Here is an 18,350-nt window from a genome sequence, read left to right as displayed (position 1 = left end):
AGCAGGTTTTTGCTATGTAATCTGACAGCAACATGAGCTACGATTCCTACGAACATAGACCCTGATTCCAACAATGTATCACTTAGTTTACTGGGTGCAGCAGTTATGAAACAATCATAGTTTTCTCTGCTGCAGTTCTAGCAGAGCTCAGTTTTTGAGATGTGTATAACCTCCCTTCCCCCATACAGCTGTGTACAATGTACAGTGACAGAGAGCTGCAAGTCAGTGATGGGGGCGTGGTTGGACTAGGATGCACGAGGCCAGTTGTCCTGTAGTGATAATCTTCTACTTGTATTGAAACAGCAAAACACAGCCAACTAAGTGACACATCACTGTAATCAGGGTCTCTGCCCCTACATCCTGCTTCTTTCAGATTGCATAGCAAAAACCTGCTTAGTCTTACAGATTCCCTATAATGATTTCTCTCATCAGGATATCTCCTATAAGAAGTGCTCTATTAGCTGTCAGGATCAATCTATTAGAAATATCTGATAACTACTGTGGAGCAATTTCTGTCATGCTTGTCTTTGCCTGGCCATGTACTGAATTGTTACCTGTTTATTTGATAGGCATGATGGATACTTTATGTACTTCCTGTACAATGCAAAATGTGTGTTGGGCAGCATTAGTAATCTGCCAAGAGACAGCTTTATTTGGAAAGGGGCACCAGGGTTCCAGTCATGGTACAAGATCATTTTGGAAGGTGCAATGTATTAATTTGAAGTTTTAACTCACAGAAGATTGCCTAGACTGCATACAATAGTAGAAAAGTGTTACATGGTCGATGCCACCTTCTATTTCAGGAGTGCACCACTCCCCCAGCCTCCTTTCTTCTAAATTTCTGGGGGCCAGTGCTAATAATTGAATGACAGTGCTTACCAGCAGGATCACCGTGACATTTGCCCAAATTGTGCACTCCCAAACCTGCTATACGAGGCAGCTTTTCGTCTTCAGCAGAGGAAGAAGAGTGGGACTGAAGCTGTCGGGGATTAAAGGGAATCAGTCAGCAAGATAAACTCTCCTAAACCATCTACATTGTCATGTAGGTCACAGGAAGCTGAATAAAATGATACCTTGATATTTGTGATCCAATGTCTTGTTCCAGAGACATCCATGTTTTTCTTATATGTAAATGAGCTGTTCCAGGCCTTAGGCCCGGACACTGATCTCCCTGAGAATCTGCCTCCAGAGATTTTTTTACATGAAGGAGTTACCAGTGTGATGTGTAATGGCCGCCGTCTGCTCTCCTGATCTCACTGCAGAGCTGTGTGTGATTATGCCTGACACATCTGCAGGTTTCTCTGAGCATCCATCTCACAGGCAGACAGGGTTGTAATATTGTTGCAATACAGCAGAGCTCAAGAGCTGCAAAATATGTGTTTGCAAGAAGTCAAAGTTCAGTTTTATTGTTCTGTGTTAGTTACTTTTCTCACACTAGTATTGCCTCCTTTTTTAAAAATAAGCTCTGGAGGCAGATTCTCAGGGAGATCAGCCTCCGGCCTATAGCCTGGAACAGCTCATTTACATGTAAAATATCGGATCGCAGATATCAAGGTATCATTTTTTTAACTTCAGATGACCTACATGCCCATATAGACAGCTAAGAATGGTAGATCGTACTGACAGATTCCCTTTTAAGAACTCACAGCACACTACGGCGATCACACAGTGCCTCAATGTTTGCTAGGAAAAAGCTTGTAAGCACTGCAGAAGTTTGGTAGTGGTGTCTGGTCTCCTTGGCAGTGAGCAGTAATAAATCCAGGGACCTGCACACTATTTAATGAAAAGTTATTTCCAAAGTTGCCTGTTTTTACAAGCGCTTTGCAAACATACCCATCTCAGATGATAGAAAGAATTATTTAAATGGAATCCTTCAGCAGGTTTTTGCTATGTAATCTGAGGACAGCATAATGTAGCAGCTGAGATTTCAGCGATGTGTCATTTTTTAAGCTGTGTGCTGCATTTTTCCATACGATAAATGTTTTATCACTAGAACATTATGACTGCAAGAACTGATGCTCTCATGAGCAGTTGTCCAACCACGCCCCCTCCTCTGATAAGCAGCTCACTTTCAATAGACAATGTACATATTTAGCTGTGGTGTGGGCGGGGTCAGCTTTCTGAGCTCTGCTACATACTACATGTCATGTCAACTGACGAGTGACCTGGGACCAGAGGGCACCTTTCCTGGCCCTAACACTAGAGGGCACCTTAGCTTGCCCTGTTCCCCAGGATACTTCAGATGGCGAAGATGTCAGGGCCTCCGCTCTTGCCTTATCTCCTAGAACAGCCCTACGTCTGTCCCCCACCCGGGGAAAAGAGGCGCTACTGTGTACCGCAGTAAACCAACCCGACAGGCAGGGTGATGAAGATAAGGGTACACTGAAAACTCCACACACACAAAATATACACCCACATATAACAGAGGTATTCACCAGGGTGTGTAGGGAGGGGGAAGAAAGTAAAACAGCGAAGGATAGGGGATTTCCAAGCAACAGTCGCTAATAAACTCCTCCAGCACTCCTTCACGACACCAGCTTCTCCCACTCCAAGATCAAGCAGCAAATTGCTAACACTGACGATGACTAAGTAATCGAGCCCAGATTTTAAAGGGAAAAGGGGTGGCTAACCGAGCACAGATGAATGTAGGAGTTTTCCAATATGGACGATTAACCCCTGTTCCGCTGGAAGAAGTAAACACGTTTAATACACTGGAGAAGAGCTTCTTCTCAGCATAGTAGGAGCAACCAGACGCTGCGGTTTTCTGACTCCGCTCCATTGTGGTAATCCCGTGACACTACATCTAAAAACTGATTGTATCACAACTAGTGATTAGCGAACATGATCGGATAACGTCTTATCAGTAACGTCTTAGACAACCTCAATACATGCGGGGATTGCCTGTTTGTTAGGAAATCCCTATATGTGTTGAGGGGCCTAACAAACCATGCAGCCACATGGATTAAAACATAATATGCGAGCACGCCCAGATGCTTGGATAACACCCAAGCATGCTCAGATAAGTTGTTATCTGTGCCCGTTCGCACATCACTAATCACAATTGCTGCACCCAGTAAACTAAGTGATACATCGTTGGAATCGAACTGTCTTTCCCTAAATTATGCTGCTCTCAGATGAGGTAGCAAAAACCTAGTGACAGATTCCCTCTAAGTGTGATAAGTACGAGCCACCCTGCATGTATTCACTCTATTCTAAGTCAGTATCAGTCTTTAAATGAAAGTTAGGACAAAGAAGAATTGCAAATCTACAGCAGGCGTGCTGTCTGGGTGTTATGTTTGACTCCGATCTCTCCTTCACATCCCATATACAAACTCTTGCCCGCTCTTGCTGCTTACACCTAAAGAACACTTCTAGAATCCGCCCTTTTCTCAATATGGAAACAACAAAAACCCTCATTGTTGCCCTGATACACTCCCGCCTGGACTACTGTAATGCTCTATTAATTGGCCTCCCCGTTACTCGACTTTCCCCTCTCCAGTCTATCCTTAATGCAGCAGCCAGGGTCATCCATCTAGTTAATCAATATTCAGATATGTCCGCTCTTTGCCAGTCGTTACACTGGCTGCCCATTCATTATATAATCCAATTCAAAGTACTTGTTCTCACTCACAAAGCTCTCCACAGTGCGGCACCCCCTTACATCTCCTCCCTTATTTTTGTCTATCAGCCTAACCGACCACTGCGCTCTGCAAATTACTTTCGACTAACCTCTGCACTAACCCGTACCTCCCAATCCCGACTCCAAGACTTCTCCCGTGCTGCGCCAATCCTCTGGAATGCTTTACCCCAAGAAATTAGGCCCATCCACAATTTGCATAGTTTTAGGCGCTCCCTCAAAACACATTTGTTCAGAACGGCCTATCACGTTCCCTAATCAAAGTCGTGTGTGTGTGTAGCCCATTCACTACTTCCATCTATCCTCTACCCCCTGAAGATGGCTGGACCATCATTGTAAATACACACTTCTACCTTGTATCTCCCCCACCTCATTGTAGATTGTAAGCTCTCACGAGCAGGGTCCTTTTATTTTGCTTTAATTATTGTATTGTTAACATTGTTACTTATGACTGTTGTGTTTGAAACTGTTAAACTGTAAAGCGCTGCGGAATATGTTGACGCTATATAAATAAAGATTATTATTATTAATTATTAAACAAACTGGAACTGTGGGCAACAACTAACAGAATGGTTTTTAACAGGGAGAAATGCAAAGTCCTACATCAGGGCAATAAAAATGAAAAAAAAACATATATAGAATTGGAGGAATAGAACTAAGCATCAGCTCATGTAAAAAAGACTTGGGTATAATAATAGATCACAGATTGCACACGAGTCTACAGTGTGATGCAGCAGCAAAAAAGGAAAACACAGTTCTAGGATGTATTAAGAGAAGCATAGAGTCTAGATCACATGGAGTAATTATCCCCCTCTACTCCTCCTTGGTCAGGCCTCATCTGGAATACTGTGTCCAGTTCTGGGCACCACATTTTAAAAATGACACTGAAAAACTGGAGCAAGTTCAGAGAAGAGCTACCAGAATGGTGACCAGTTTGCAAACAATGTCTTATGAGAAACAATTAGAGGATTTAAGAATGTTTAGCTTGCTAAAGAGAAGACTGAGAGGAGACTTAATGGCTGTCTACAAATATCTGAAAGGCCGTCACACTGAAGAGTTTTATTCTCATTTGCTCAAGGAAAGACTAGAAGCAATGGGATGAAACTGAATGGGAGGACACACGGATTAAATATTAGAAAAATACTTTTTGACAGTGAGGGTGATCAATGAGTGGAACAGGCTGCCACGAGAGGTGGTGAGTTCTCCTTCAATGGAAGTCTTCAAACAGGCTGGACAGACATCTGTCTGAGATGGTTTAGTGAATCCTGCTTTGAGCAGGGGTTTGGACCAGATGATCCTGAAGGTCCCTTCCAACTCTTACATTCTATGATTCTATGATTCTATGATACACAAGTCCAAACTAAATTAGGCAGCTGTTAAACTTTTCATTCTAGAATGATTACACATTATTTAGTTAAAACAAAAAAAAATCCTTGCAAACTGTTTTCCTGCAGATTAAAAGACTACATCATATACCACATTCAGATAATTTTTCATTCCATTCCACATATATCTGGCCGGTTTGGCTGACAATACAATGCATGTGTGAGCCTCTCGAGATAGTGAGAACATGTTGACTATTGATGACATAGGAGATATTGCCCTTTCTTTACAAGCTCCATGTGGGGAGAGGTAGCTGTCGGCTGAACAAGGGTTTACACAACTTCTCTGACTCTTGAGGAATGTCCCTGTAGGCTATTCTAGTTTTACAATGCTGTCATTCCTGACCTACCTACTAAACAAATAAACTAGCACAACGTGAAGACATCATAATGCAGAGTTTAAAGGGAAAACTACTTAACAATGTATTTCCTTGGCACGAAAATGACTCATGACTCATTCTTAAAAAGGTTGTCTCAAGTTCTTAAATGGTTAAAATTGAAAAGTGCTTGTAAAAGCAAGCAAATTTGCAATTTACCTCTTATTAAAAATGGTCGCCTTTCTTAAGAAAGGAGGGATATTTAATTTTATAGTTTATATCTCATAGTTTAAATTTTAGAAACACACCGCTAGATTCAACCAGAAAGAGGAGAGACTCGGGAACGGTGTGCTTCTTAAAAGGGTGGTCTGAAACTAACATTTATTTTAATCCTAACTATCTGTCTATTTAATGAAATAATCTAATCTCTTTTCTAATATACTTTAACTAAACATTCTCTATCGTTACCTATCTACTCTCTCTAACTGCTATATTTTTTATCTTCTTCTATTGAGAACCCCCAGTGCATGTTGGGATATTTAACAAGACGTCATAAGGGGGCAGAGGCTGCGGTCACTGCTGCAGCCTATGTCCCCACCCCGAAACGAAGCATTATCAGTAATGTCGATTTCAGGGGCTGGGCTAGTCCCTGCTCTACAGAGCTTGGGTCGCTTTCAGTAGGACCTTGTCACTGTGCAATATTCTTTTGAATTCACAGGGACAGTGTTCTCACCCACCGACTCTGATGAGAACTGACGAGCCAGCAAGAAATTACACTGTCAGTGTGCGTTGTGAGGAGGAAAGCCGGCAAGGTGAGACCAGCCCCAATCCCGCAAGTGACACCACAGCATTCTGAGTACAGTGTATAACGACAGAAAGCTGCTAGTCAGCACTGGGGACGGTGTTGGATTAGGATGCAAAAAGCCAGATGTCCTCCAGTGATGAACTCCTGTTCATAAAACACTGACTGTGTTGAAACATCAAAACACAGCTCAGTATGTGACACATCACTGTAATCAGGTCCTCTCTACTCTGCTGCAGTAGTAGAGCCTGTGTCATAATAAGACACCAGTACTACAATTTATTTATAGTTAGTGGGTGCCCTATTACAGAATTTACATTGGGATCCAAGAGAAACAAGTTACACTTATGAATTGGTCCAGAAATGATCGTCCAGAATAAAGGTTTATAAAGTTTATTTTGTTAGGGACGTACACTAAGCAGATGTTTTTACCACAGGTGAAAGAAAGACTAACTTCATCTTCGTCATCTGCAGATGAACAAACAGGTTAATGTTTACTGTTAATGTCTAAAGACATTGTAGACATCCACTATACTGAAGAAGCGCTCGTCATCACATGCAATAATGAATATGCATTACCAAATATTTTATTTATTTATTTAACTCATTTATATACCACCATTAATTCCACAGCGCTTTACAGACATTATTGGCACTGTCCCCGATGGGTCAATAATGTGTCAATAATGCTCACAATCTAAATTCCATATCAGTATGTCTTTGGAATGTGGGAGGAAACCGGAGAACCCGGAGGAAACCCACGCAAACACAGGGAGAACATACAAACTCCTTGCAGATGTTGTCCTTGTTGGGATTTGAACCCAGGACTCCAGCGCTGTAAGGCTGCAGTGCTAACCACTGAGCCACCATGCTGCCCTGGAAATTCCATAGACAACATATATCACCTATCCAGGAGAGGTGCTAAACAGTAGCGTAGCTATCAGGGGGCAGAGAAGGTGGTCGCTCCAGGCCTCACGCTCTGAGGGGGCCCACCCGGAGCTACATTACTGTACTGTATCGGTGTGCACAGCAGCACCGATACAGTTACACTGCGGCAGAGCAGGGAGACACGATCTCCCTGCTCTGCCACCTGGCCGCTATGGGGTTCCTGAGCAAGCGGGGGGGCGGTGCCAGCAGGGGGCCCCCGCCTGTCATCGCAGGTTCAACTGTATCTGACCGCATTGATGAGAGAAGGAGCGTTATGCTCCCTCTCCCATCATCCCCTCTCAGGGTCTGATGTCACCGACGCTGACACTGACAGGGGTCGCGATGATGTCACTACTTGGCGCCCACTGTCCGGAGATGTGTGGGCGCTCAGAGCAGCAGAGGAACCAGGAGGAATAGAGGTTAGTATTTATTTACTGTTTTTATGGGGCTGCATTATACTATAGAGTCTGCCTGTGGTGGGGGGTACATTATGGAGTCTGCCTTCTATAGAGCCTGCCTACGGTGTGGGGGGCTGTATTATACTATAGAGTCTGTTGTGAACTCTGTTTCCGGGCTCCCTCCTGTGGTCATGAGTGGTACTGTGTGAGTTCTCTCTTTGGGCTCCTCCTGGTGGCTCTTTTTGTTATTTTGCAGGTTTCTGGCAGGATCAGCTGTCTCGTCATCTGCTAGTTAGGTTTCCTATTTAATCCACCTGGTCCTTCATTTCTTGCCTGTTGCCGTTGTATTCAGTGCTATTCTGATTGCTCCTGTCTACATCCGTTATCAGTCTCTCCAAGAGAAGCTAAGTTCTGTTTGCTTATTTTTGCTCATCTGTGTTCAAGATGTTTCCTAGTATATGATGAGTTTTTGTCCAGCTTGCTAATATGTGATTTCCCTGCTTGCTGGTGCTCTGGGGTGCTGAGTTGCTCCCCCCACATCGTTAGTTGGTGTGGGGGTTCTCGCATTCTCTGCGTGGATATTTTTGCATAGGGTTTTTTACTGACCGCACAGATCCCTTGCTATTTTCTGCTATCTAGCGTTAGCGGGCCTCATTTGCTTAACCTGTTTCATCTCTGCGTTTGTCTTTTCCTCTTAACTCACCGTTATTATTTGTGGGGGGCTTCTATATCTCTGGGGGATTTCTCTGAGGCAAGTGAGGTCTTTACTTTCTCTTTAGGGGTAGTCAGTTTCTCAGGCCGTGAAGAGACATCTAGGATTTCAGGAAACATTCCACGGCTGCCTATAGTGTGTGCGGTTAGGATCAGGTTTGCGGTTAGTCCAGTTACCACATCCCCAGAGCTCGTCCTATTATTTTCTACTTAGCTGGTTAGATTTGTGATCCTAAGCCACTAGGATCATAACAAGAGTCTGCTGGTGGGGGGTGCTTTATGGAGTCTGCGTATGGTGGGGGGCTGTATTATACTATAGAGTCTACCTATGGGGGCTGCATTATACTATAGAGTCTGTCTATGGGGGGCTGCATTATACTATATAGAGTCTGCCCATTGGGGCTGCATTATACTATATTTTCTACCTATGGGTGCTGCACTATACTATAGAGTCTGCGGGGAGGTGCATTATACTATAGAGTCTGCCTATGGGGGCAGTGCAGTATACTATAGAGTCTGCCTATGGAGGGGTGCATTATACTATTGAGTCTACCTGTGTGGGGGTTGCATGATATTATAGAGTCTGCCTATGGGGGAGGTGCATTATACTATAGAGTCTGCCTATGGGGGGTGCATTATACTATAGAATCTGCCTATGGGGGTTGTATTATACTATACAGTCTGCCTATGGGGAGGTGCATTATACTATAGAGTCTCCTTATGGGGGAGGTGAATTATACTATAGAGTCTGCCTATTGGGAGTGCATTATACAATATAGAGTCTGGCTATGGAAGTGCATTATACTAAATATAGTCTGCCTAATGGAATGCACAATACAATATAGAGTCTGCCTATGGGGGCGCATTATACAATATAGAGTCTACCTATAGGGAGTGCATTGTACAATATAGAGTCTGCCTATAGGGGTGCATTATACAATATAGAGTCTGCTTATGGGGGTACATTATACATTATACTCCCCAAAGGCAGACTCTATAGGGTATAGTGCCCTCTCATATGCAGACTCTATAGTATTCTGCACTCCCCATAGGCAGACTCTCTCTCTCTCTCTATATATATATATATATATAGAGAGAGAGAGAGTCTGCCTATGGGGAGTGCAGAATACTGTAGAGTCTGCCTATGGGGCACTATACACTATAGAGTCTGCCTATGGGGAGTGCATTATACTATATGGAGGCCTATGGGGTGCATTATACCCTATATAGTCTGCCTATGAGGAGTGTATTATACTAAATAGACTATGCCCATGGGGAATGCATTATACTATAGAGGTCTATGCGGAGTACATTATACTATATGGAGGCCTATGGGGAGTGCATTATACTACATTGAGAACTATCTGGTGCATTATGCTATATGGAGACTGTTTAGGGGCTCATCATACAGTGTGGAGATTACAGTGAGGGGGCCATCATACAGTGTTGGAGCCATTAAACAGTTTGGTGGCTACTAAGGGATCAGTATACTGTGTGTGTGGTACTATAAAGTGAGGGGTCATTATACTGTGTATAGGGGAGCTCTACAGGGGGGAGACTCGGGACATTATTAAATGTAAAGTGGGCACTTATTGTTATAGGGGAACTCGGGTTACTGTGACTATCAAAGGGGCACACAGGGGATTATTACTTTCTAGGTTTCTAGTGGGCAAAGTGTGGGCACTATTTTCTAGGGCACTTGCACCCGGCATTACTATATTCTAGAGGGTTGCTTTAGAATTAGAGGTCACACAGAACAACACAGTAGGTGCAGTAATAGGGATACATATGGCAGCAGCGGCTCAGTATTTGGGATATCAGCAGGATAAGCAGTTTGTGCAGGTTGGGAATAGATAGTGATGGCTGGAATATGAGAAGTGAAATGTGTCTTTGTTGTATTCTCTGCAGACGAGTCCTGGTTGGAGAAGTTGTCATGTCAGTCTGTGCCAGATAGAAAAGACGGGAAAAGTGAACGATTCCATCAGAAAGAACATCAGCTGTAAGTCACCATGTGCTGTAATCACTAATATGTTCTGTAGTACTGGTATTTACCACTGACCATATGGCGGTAATATCAATGTAATATCAATGTTGGTTTTTGTATAGACATTATTTTCAGCAACAGTGTGGTCATCTGCTGAGGTTCTCCTACATCCACTATTAGGGTGCGTCACCAAGTTGTAATTAAGGTTACCTGGTTAGAGGACCACTCAGAAGTTTGCCCCCCCCCGAACCAAAACCCTAGCTACACCTCTGGTGCTAAAGGTATGAACAGTTGGGGCCGACTAGTAGAATCCTCACCAGTCTCAAGAACCGGGGTCCTATCCCCTGTGAAAATGGAGAGATAGTTTGCATGTGTGAGCACCACTCCTTATACTTCTATGAGTCAATGGGAGCGGTAGTACACATTCTTGACATCTCCATTCACTTTTGTTGGGCATTCTCTCTGTACCATAGACAGCGCTTGCGTTATTAACATGAAGGATATGAAACCTCCATTATTAGGATTAGTGGGGGACTCAGCAGTCAGACCCCTTCTATCATATTTTATTATGTAGATGGGTACAGAAAGAGTTATAAACACAATTTCAACTGATGGTTCCACAATTTCAGTTCCATTTTACACTATGAGAATTTTCTGTAAGCAATGCCAGTAGGATGCCAGTAGGAGACTTACCTCACCAAAATCAGCTATCGATCCAGTATTCCTCTTTTTGGTCTTGTGGGTAAAACCTTTGAAGGAAAAAAACATTGATCATTATTTAAAATGCAAAGTAGCTGTACCTGCCCTTTTTATCAAAGGCAGGCGCGGCTAAACTGAATAATCAAACAGATAATACAAATTCAATTAATAAAAATAGTGATAAAAGTATCCAGATACAGTAATAACATTGATAGAGCCCCCACAGAACAGAATAACAAAAAGGCAGCAGAATTATTTGGGAAAAATAGGTCCCCTTCACCTGCACCTAGACTATAAGGTAAATTTGTGTAAATTGAAGGCAGGTTGTCCTTTACTTTGAATGGGCCCAGCATGGTCTATAAAATGAAAAATACATGTTCACCAATGTGCTCCTTTATTCAGTACGCTGTCCCCTGCTGGTATCTGACCATCAACATCCGATCCTGGAATCAAGGAGATTGAGAGATCAGCAGGGGACACAATACAGAGTGGTGAGGAGTAGCACTGGTCTTGTAGGTGAGTGAAGGTTTGTATAATTCTTACCATGTGCTCATTAAGGTTAACTTTTAAAGTAGTGGACAACTCCTTTAATGACAACCCCCTAGTGATATTCTATATCACAGCCACTGCAACTGTGATTAAGGAGCCTCATCTTGGCCACGTGGTGAAAGATACATCTGACTTCACTTATTATTTTATTGCTGTGTGGTACAGTTAGGCCGACGTCATCCATCCAAATTTCATGGTCCTTATACAGACTATGATTACTGGACCAACCAGTAGTTTGTGGGACACATAAATGGGTACATAAGTCTTTTTTGTCCAATTTTTATTCAATATTTGCACAGGCTAAATTAACTGAAAAACTAATGTTTTTACATAGCTCATCATGAAAAAATAAATAATGTTAAAAATGTTACAATTTTTCAAATACAGCACATGTAAGTTATGCTGAAAGTTTACTTCCAGACAAACTTCCATGTGAATTCAAAGCTTGACTTCTCAGCATTGGGATTTCAGACTACTACAAAACAGGTATCAATTACAATTCTTGTCCTATGACCTCTACAGACATAAATCTACTTTGATTAGTAGAATTATCCTAACACAGAACTGGGCAAACTGCGGCCCCTTTGTTGTCCCTGTACAGTCTGTAGACAGGGACAGGCAAACTTACAGAAACTAAAGCAGAGCTCCCAACCGTCACATATTCAGCAGGACTGACCCAATTTGAAGGGGTAGTCCCGCTGTCCCAGCCTTTGTGCCGTGACTTCCACTCACTCTTCTGTCTTCTCTACGACATCACCATTGCACACTCCTCCGAGGGTGGGACCGACACACACATTAATTGAATAAACAATTCTCTAGTCTCCCAGAAATCAAACCCACAACCTACACTGGTCAGCATAGGAAAATATAGTATACTTGAAGCTGCATTGAGGGCTGTGAACCCACATGCAGATTATACTGATACATAGAGATACATCCATATATAGCAGTGCATTTCTATATACCTGTATTCTAGAGGGAAAATAAAAGGCCATTTTTTTTACTATAAGATTACTAAAAGATAATGATAAACAATTACAAAAATGTAATTTAAATGTAATTTTTTTTCTTCTCTTGTAATTTGGGAATTAAATCCGCAACCTGTATTATTGTAGACAACAGTGAAAACTATGAGCCACGATCTGCACTGATTAGTATATGAGAATTGAAGCTGCCTCACAGTCTCTAAATTTACAGGCAGGATATACTGGTACATAGAGATACATTGTATATCAATGCATTTCTACTGTATATCCCTGTACTATACAGGTAAAGAGACTGTAAACTGTAAAGTTACTAAAAAGTAATTAAAAACAGGTACAATAATGTAATTTTTAATGTGCTCTCACAAATCAGCACATAACAGACATATTTGCTGTCCCTGTAATAGTAAAAACCCACACAATACAGCGATCAGATTATCAGTAAATGGCGTGATTGATTTTTTTTTTTTCATTAAATCCATAAAAAATATAATAAAAATGTAACACTGAGGCCACATTCACACAAAGCTAAACGCTGCATTTTTTCTACTGCTTTATTTCTGCACCTTTTCTACAGGTGTCCACACAACACGACGCAACATAAATCTTCTCTGAGTATTGCACGTTTGCATTCCTTTATGCATCTTTGGGGCAGATTGGTGCAGAAAAGCTTTGATTCTGTAATTTATTACAGTACAACATTGTCTTTAGCTCCACCAAGAGCAGGAGTTTTCATGAAATTACATTCACTTTGCTTGGATATTTAGGCCGTTTGTGTTCACATGTAGCGTAAATGTTGTGTTTTTTCTGATACTTTTTTTGCACAGAAATTCCACTGTGTGTAACTGTCCAAGCAATTTGGATGTAAATTCATGAAAACTGTGCCCACTGTGTCTCTTAAGATATCGCTGAACTGTGCGGTTTTGGTGCATTTTTTTTCTTTAAAGGCTTCTATGTGGAGCCTTTAAAAAAATGCATGCAAAAAACCTGCAGTTAATTTTTTTAATTGCAGAAACAATTATTTTCTGTACTATAAAAAACACACATTAAAAACATTGCTTCACATCTGCACCAAATCTTTATTAAATAATGGAGAAAGGGCATAAAAAAATGCAGCAAAAATGCAATAATCACTTCCAGGGGTGTAATGACCTGACCCAAGGAATCAGGGGCCCGAAGACACCAACAGGAACTTCAGCTGGATATGTATCCTTGGACGAACATTCAGTTGAAGTGTTTTTGGCTTACAGACCCATTGGGTCCGCGCACCGCAATACACGCTGCCGGCCAGTCAGAGACCAGCGACTGATGTGGGCATGCACATGACCAGGGGCACATGGTAGTGACATCATGCGTTCCCATCCCATGCCGAAGTCAGCTGCCGGCTTCACAATTCACTCACGAGACAGCAACATGTGACGGGGCAATCAGTGGCCGTACTAGTACTTGGATGACTATGGGATGCATCATATTTCATGGATGACTGTGGGGTGCATTATATTTTATGGATTACTATGGGGTACATTATACTGTATGGATGACTATAAGGGGCATTATACTTTATGGATCACTATGGGGGTGCATTATACTTTATGGATGGCTATGGACTGTGCATTAGAGTATACAGAGGACTATGGGCTGTGCATTATTTTATATGAAGGATGTTGGCTGTGTATGATACTAATATGGATGATTATGGACTGTGCACTACATGGATGACTATAGGCTGTGCACTATATTATATGGAGACCTATGGGATATATTGTACCATATGGAGGACTATGGGGGGTACATTATACTTCTGCTATGGAGCCTCATGACTTTTATGTATGCCCCTGGAGAGTATAATAGTTTATTTTTTAATACTGTAAAGAACAGCAGCACAACAGGGGATATGTACCAAGATTGGTGATATACATACCAGAATGGGGCCCAGGATAAGGGACATATACCAGAATGGGCGATATATATACCAGGATGGGGCCAGGATGAGGGGCATATAGCAGGATGAAGGACATACAGGTCCTTCTCAAAAAATTAGCATATAGTGTTAAATTTAATTATTTACCATAATGTAATGATTACAATTAAACTTTCATATATTATAGATTCATTATCCACCAACTGAAATTTGTCAGGTCTTTTATTGTTTTAATACTGATGATTTTGGCCTACAACTCCTGATAACCCAAAAAACCTGTCTCAATAAATTAGCATATTTCAACCGTCCAATCAAATAAAAGTGTTTTTTAATAACAAACAAAAAAACCATCAAATAATAATGTTCAGTTATGCACTCAATACTTGGTCGGGAATCCTTTGGCAGAAATGACTGCTTCAATGCGGCGTGGCATGGAGGCAATCAGCCTGTGACACTGCTGAGATGTTATGGAGGCCCAGGATGCTTCAATAGCGGCCTTAAGCTCATCCAGAGTGTTGGGTCTTGCGTCTCTCAACTTTCTCTTCACAATATCCCACAGATTCTCTATGGGGTTCAGGTCAGGAGAGTTGGCAGGCCAATTGAGCACAGTAATACCATGGTCAGTAAACCATTTACCAGTGGTTTTGGCACTGTGAGCAGGTGCCAGGAAGCATGAAGTGCTCCAAAATCTCCTGATAGCTAGCTGCATTGACCCTGCCCTTGATGAAACACAGTGGACCAACACCAGCAGCTGACATGGCACCCCACACCATCACTGACTGGGTACTTGACACTGGACTTCAGGCATTTGGCATTTCCTTCTCCCCAGTCTTCCTCCAGACTCTGGCACCTTGATTTCCGAATGACATGCAAAATTTGCTTTCATCAGAAAAAAGTACTTGGGACCACTTAGCAACAGTCCAGTGCTGCTTCTCTGTAGCCCAGGTCAGGCGCTTCTGCCGCTGTTTATGGTTCAAAAGTGGCTTTACCTGGGGAATGCGGCACCTGTAGCCCATTTCCTGCACACGCCTGTGCACGGTGGCTCTGGATGTTTCCACACCAGACTCAGTCCACTGCTTCCTCAGGTTCCCCAAGGTCTGGAATCGGTCCTTCTCCACAATCTTCCTCAGGGTCCGGTCACCTCTTCTCGTTGTACAGCGTTTTCTGCCACATTGTTTCCTTCCAACAGACTTACCATTGAGGTGCCTTGATACAGCACTCTGGGAACAGCCTATTTGTTGAGAAATTTCTTTCTGGGTCTTACCCTCTTGCTTGAGGGTGTCAATGATGGCCTTCTTGACATCTGTCAGGTCGCTAGTCTTACCCATGATGGGGGTTTTGAGTAATGAACCAGGCAGGGAGTTTTTAAAAGCCTCAGGTATCTTTTGCATGTGTTTAGAGTTAATTAGTTGATTCAGAAGATTAGGGTAATAGGTCGTTTAGAGAAACTTTTCTTGATATGCTAATTTATTGAGACAGGTTTTTTGGGTTATCAGGAGTTGTAGGCCAAAATCATCAGTATTAAAACAATAAAAGACCTGACAAATTTCAGTTGGTGGATAATGAATCTATAATATATGAAAGTTTAATTGTAATCATTACATTATGGTAAATAATGAAATTTAACACTATATGCTAATTTTTTGAGAAGGACCTGTATATACCAGGAAGGGGGGGTGCATATATATATACGAGCAGCTGTGGCAAAAATTAAGAGACCACCACATCAAAACCCTGTCATGGGCAGCCTAGTCTCCAGACCTGAACCCCATTGAAAACCTCTGGAATGTAATCAAGAGGATGATGGATAGTCACAAGCCATCAAACATAGAACTGCTTAAATGTTTGTACCAGGAGTGGCATAAGGTCACCCAGAAGTAGTGTGAAAGACTGGTGGAAAGCATGCCAAGACGCATGAAAGCTGTGATTAAAAATCATGGTTATTCCACAAAATATTGATTTCTGAACTCTTCCTGAGGTAAAACATTAGTATTGTTGTTTCTAAATGATTATGAACTTGTTTTCTTTGCGTTATTTGAGGCTTGAAAGCACTGTTTTGTTTTTATTTGGATCATTTTTCCTTTTCAGAAAAAAAAAACAAATTTGTTGCTTGGAAATTCGGAGACATGTTGTCAGAAGTTTCTAGAATAAAAGAACAATTTACATTTTACTCAAAAATATACCTATAAAGAGAAAAATCAGACAAACTGGACATTTTGCAGTGGTCTCTTAATTTTCGGCAGAGCTGCATATCTATATATATATATATATATATATATATATATATATATATACAGTCATATGAAAAAGTTTGGGCACCCCTATTAATCTTAAGCTTAATGTTTTATAACAATTGTTTTTTTTGCAACAGCTATTTCAGTTTCATATATCTAATAACTGTTGGACACAGTAATGTTTCTGCCTTGAAATGAGGTTTATTGTACTAACAGAAAATGTGCAATCTGCATTCAAACAAAAGTTGACAGGTGCATAAGTATGGGCACCCTTATCATTTTCTTGTTTTAAATACTCCTACCTACTTTTTACTGACTTACTAAAGCACTTTTTTTGGTTTGGTAACCTCATTGAGCTTTGAACTTCATAGCTAGGTGTATGCAATCATGAGAAAAGCTACTTAAAGTGGCCACTTGCAAGTTGTTCTCCTGTTTGAATCTCCTCCGAAGAGTGGCATCATGGGCTCCTCAAAACAACTGTCAAATGATCTGAAAACAAAGATTATTCAACATAGTTGTTCAGGGGAAGGATACAAAAAGCTGTCTCAGAGGTTTAACCTGTCAATTTCCACTGTGAGGAGCATAGTAAGGAAATGGAAGAACACAGGTACAGTTCTTGTTAAGGCCAGAAGTGGCAGGCCAAGAAAAACATCAGAAAGGCAGAGAAGAATGGTGAGATCAGTCAAGGACAATCCTCAGACCACCTCCAGAGAGCTGCAGCATCAACTTGCTGCAGATGGTGTCACTGTGCATCGGTCAACTATACAACGCACTTTGCAAAAGGAGAAGCTGTATGGGAGAGTGATGCGAAAGAAGCCGTTTCTGCAGCACGCCACAAACAGAGTCAGCTGAGGTATGCAAAAGCACATTTGGAGAAGCCAATTTCTTTTTGGAAGAAGGTCCTGTGGACTCATGAAACCAAGATTGAGTTGTTTGGTAATACAAAAAGGCGTTATGCACGGCGGCAAAAAAACATAGTGCGTTGTATAGTTGACCGATGCACAGTGACACCATCTGCAGCAAGTTGATGCTGCAGCTCTCTGGAGGTGGTCTGAGGATTGTCCTTGACTGATCTCACCATTCTTCTTCTCTGCCTTTCTGATGTTTTTCTTGGCCTGCCACTTCTGGCCTTAACAAGAACTGTACCTGTGTTCTTCCATTTCCTTACAATGTTCCTCACAGTGGAAATTGACAGGTTAAACCTCTGAGACAGCTTTTTGTATCCTTCCCAGAACAACTATGTTGAATAATCTTTGTTTTCAGATCATTTGACAGTTGTTTTGAGGAGCCCATGATGCCACTCTTCGGAGGAGATTCAAACAGGAGAACAACTTGCAAGTGGCCACTTTAAGTAGCTTTTCTCATGATTGCATACACCTAGCTATGAAGTTCAAAGCTCAATGAGGTTACCAAACCAAAAAAAGTGCTTTAGTAAGTCAGTAAAAAGTAGGTAGGAGTATTTAAAACAAGAAAATGATAAGGGTGCCCATACTTATGCACCTGTCAACTTTTGTTTGAATGCAGATTGCACATTTTCTGTTAGTACAATAAACCTCATTTCAAGGCAGCAACATTACTGTGTCCAACAGTTATTAGATATATGAAACTGAAATAGCTGTTGCAAAAAAACAATTTTTATAAAACATTAAGCTTAAGATTAATAGGGGTGCCCAAACTTTTTCACATGACTGTATATATATATAATTTATTCAGGATGGGGACTGACCCCGGTCCAAATCTTGCACAGGGGCCCATCAGACTCTAGTTAAGCGACTGATCACTAATCACCCTTCTGACATCTCCACC

General features: G+C 41.7%; 1 protein-coding gene across 1 annotated transcript in view; it reads right to left on the bottom strand.

Annotated features, from left to right (window-relative positions):
• The window catches only part of LOC143765342 (fer-1-like protein 4), a 301,433-nt gene that overhangs the window by 225,458 nt on the left and 57,625 nt on the right, over window positions 1–18,350 (bottom strand). The window contains exon 2 of the mRNA XM_077251904.1: window positions 10,852–10,907. Coding sequence (XP_077108019.1) covers window positions 10,852–10,907 — 56 coding nt within the window. The remainder of the gene's footprint in view (window positions 1–10,851; window positions 10,908–18,350) is intronic.

The sequence above is a fragment of the Ranitomeya variabilis genome, chromosome 4, assembly GCF_051348905.1.
Source record: "Ranitomeya variabilis isolate aRanVar5 chromosome 4, aRanVar5.hap1, whole genome shotgun sequence".
Lineage (NCBI taxonomy): Eukaryota > Metazoa > Chordata > Amphibia > Anura > Dendrobatidae > Ranitomeya > Ranitomeya variabilis.
This window is presented reverse-complemented; position numbering and strand designations above follow the sequence as displayed.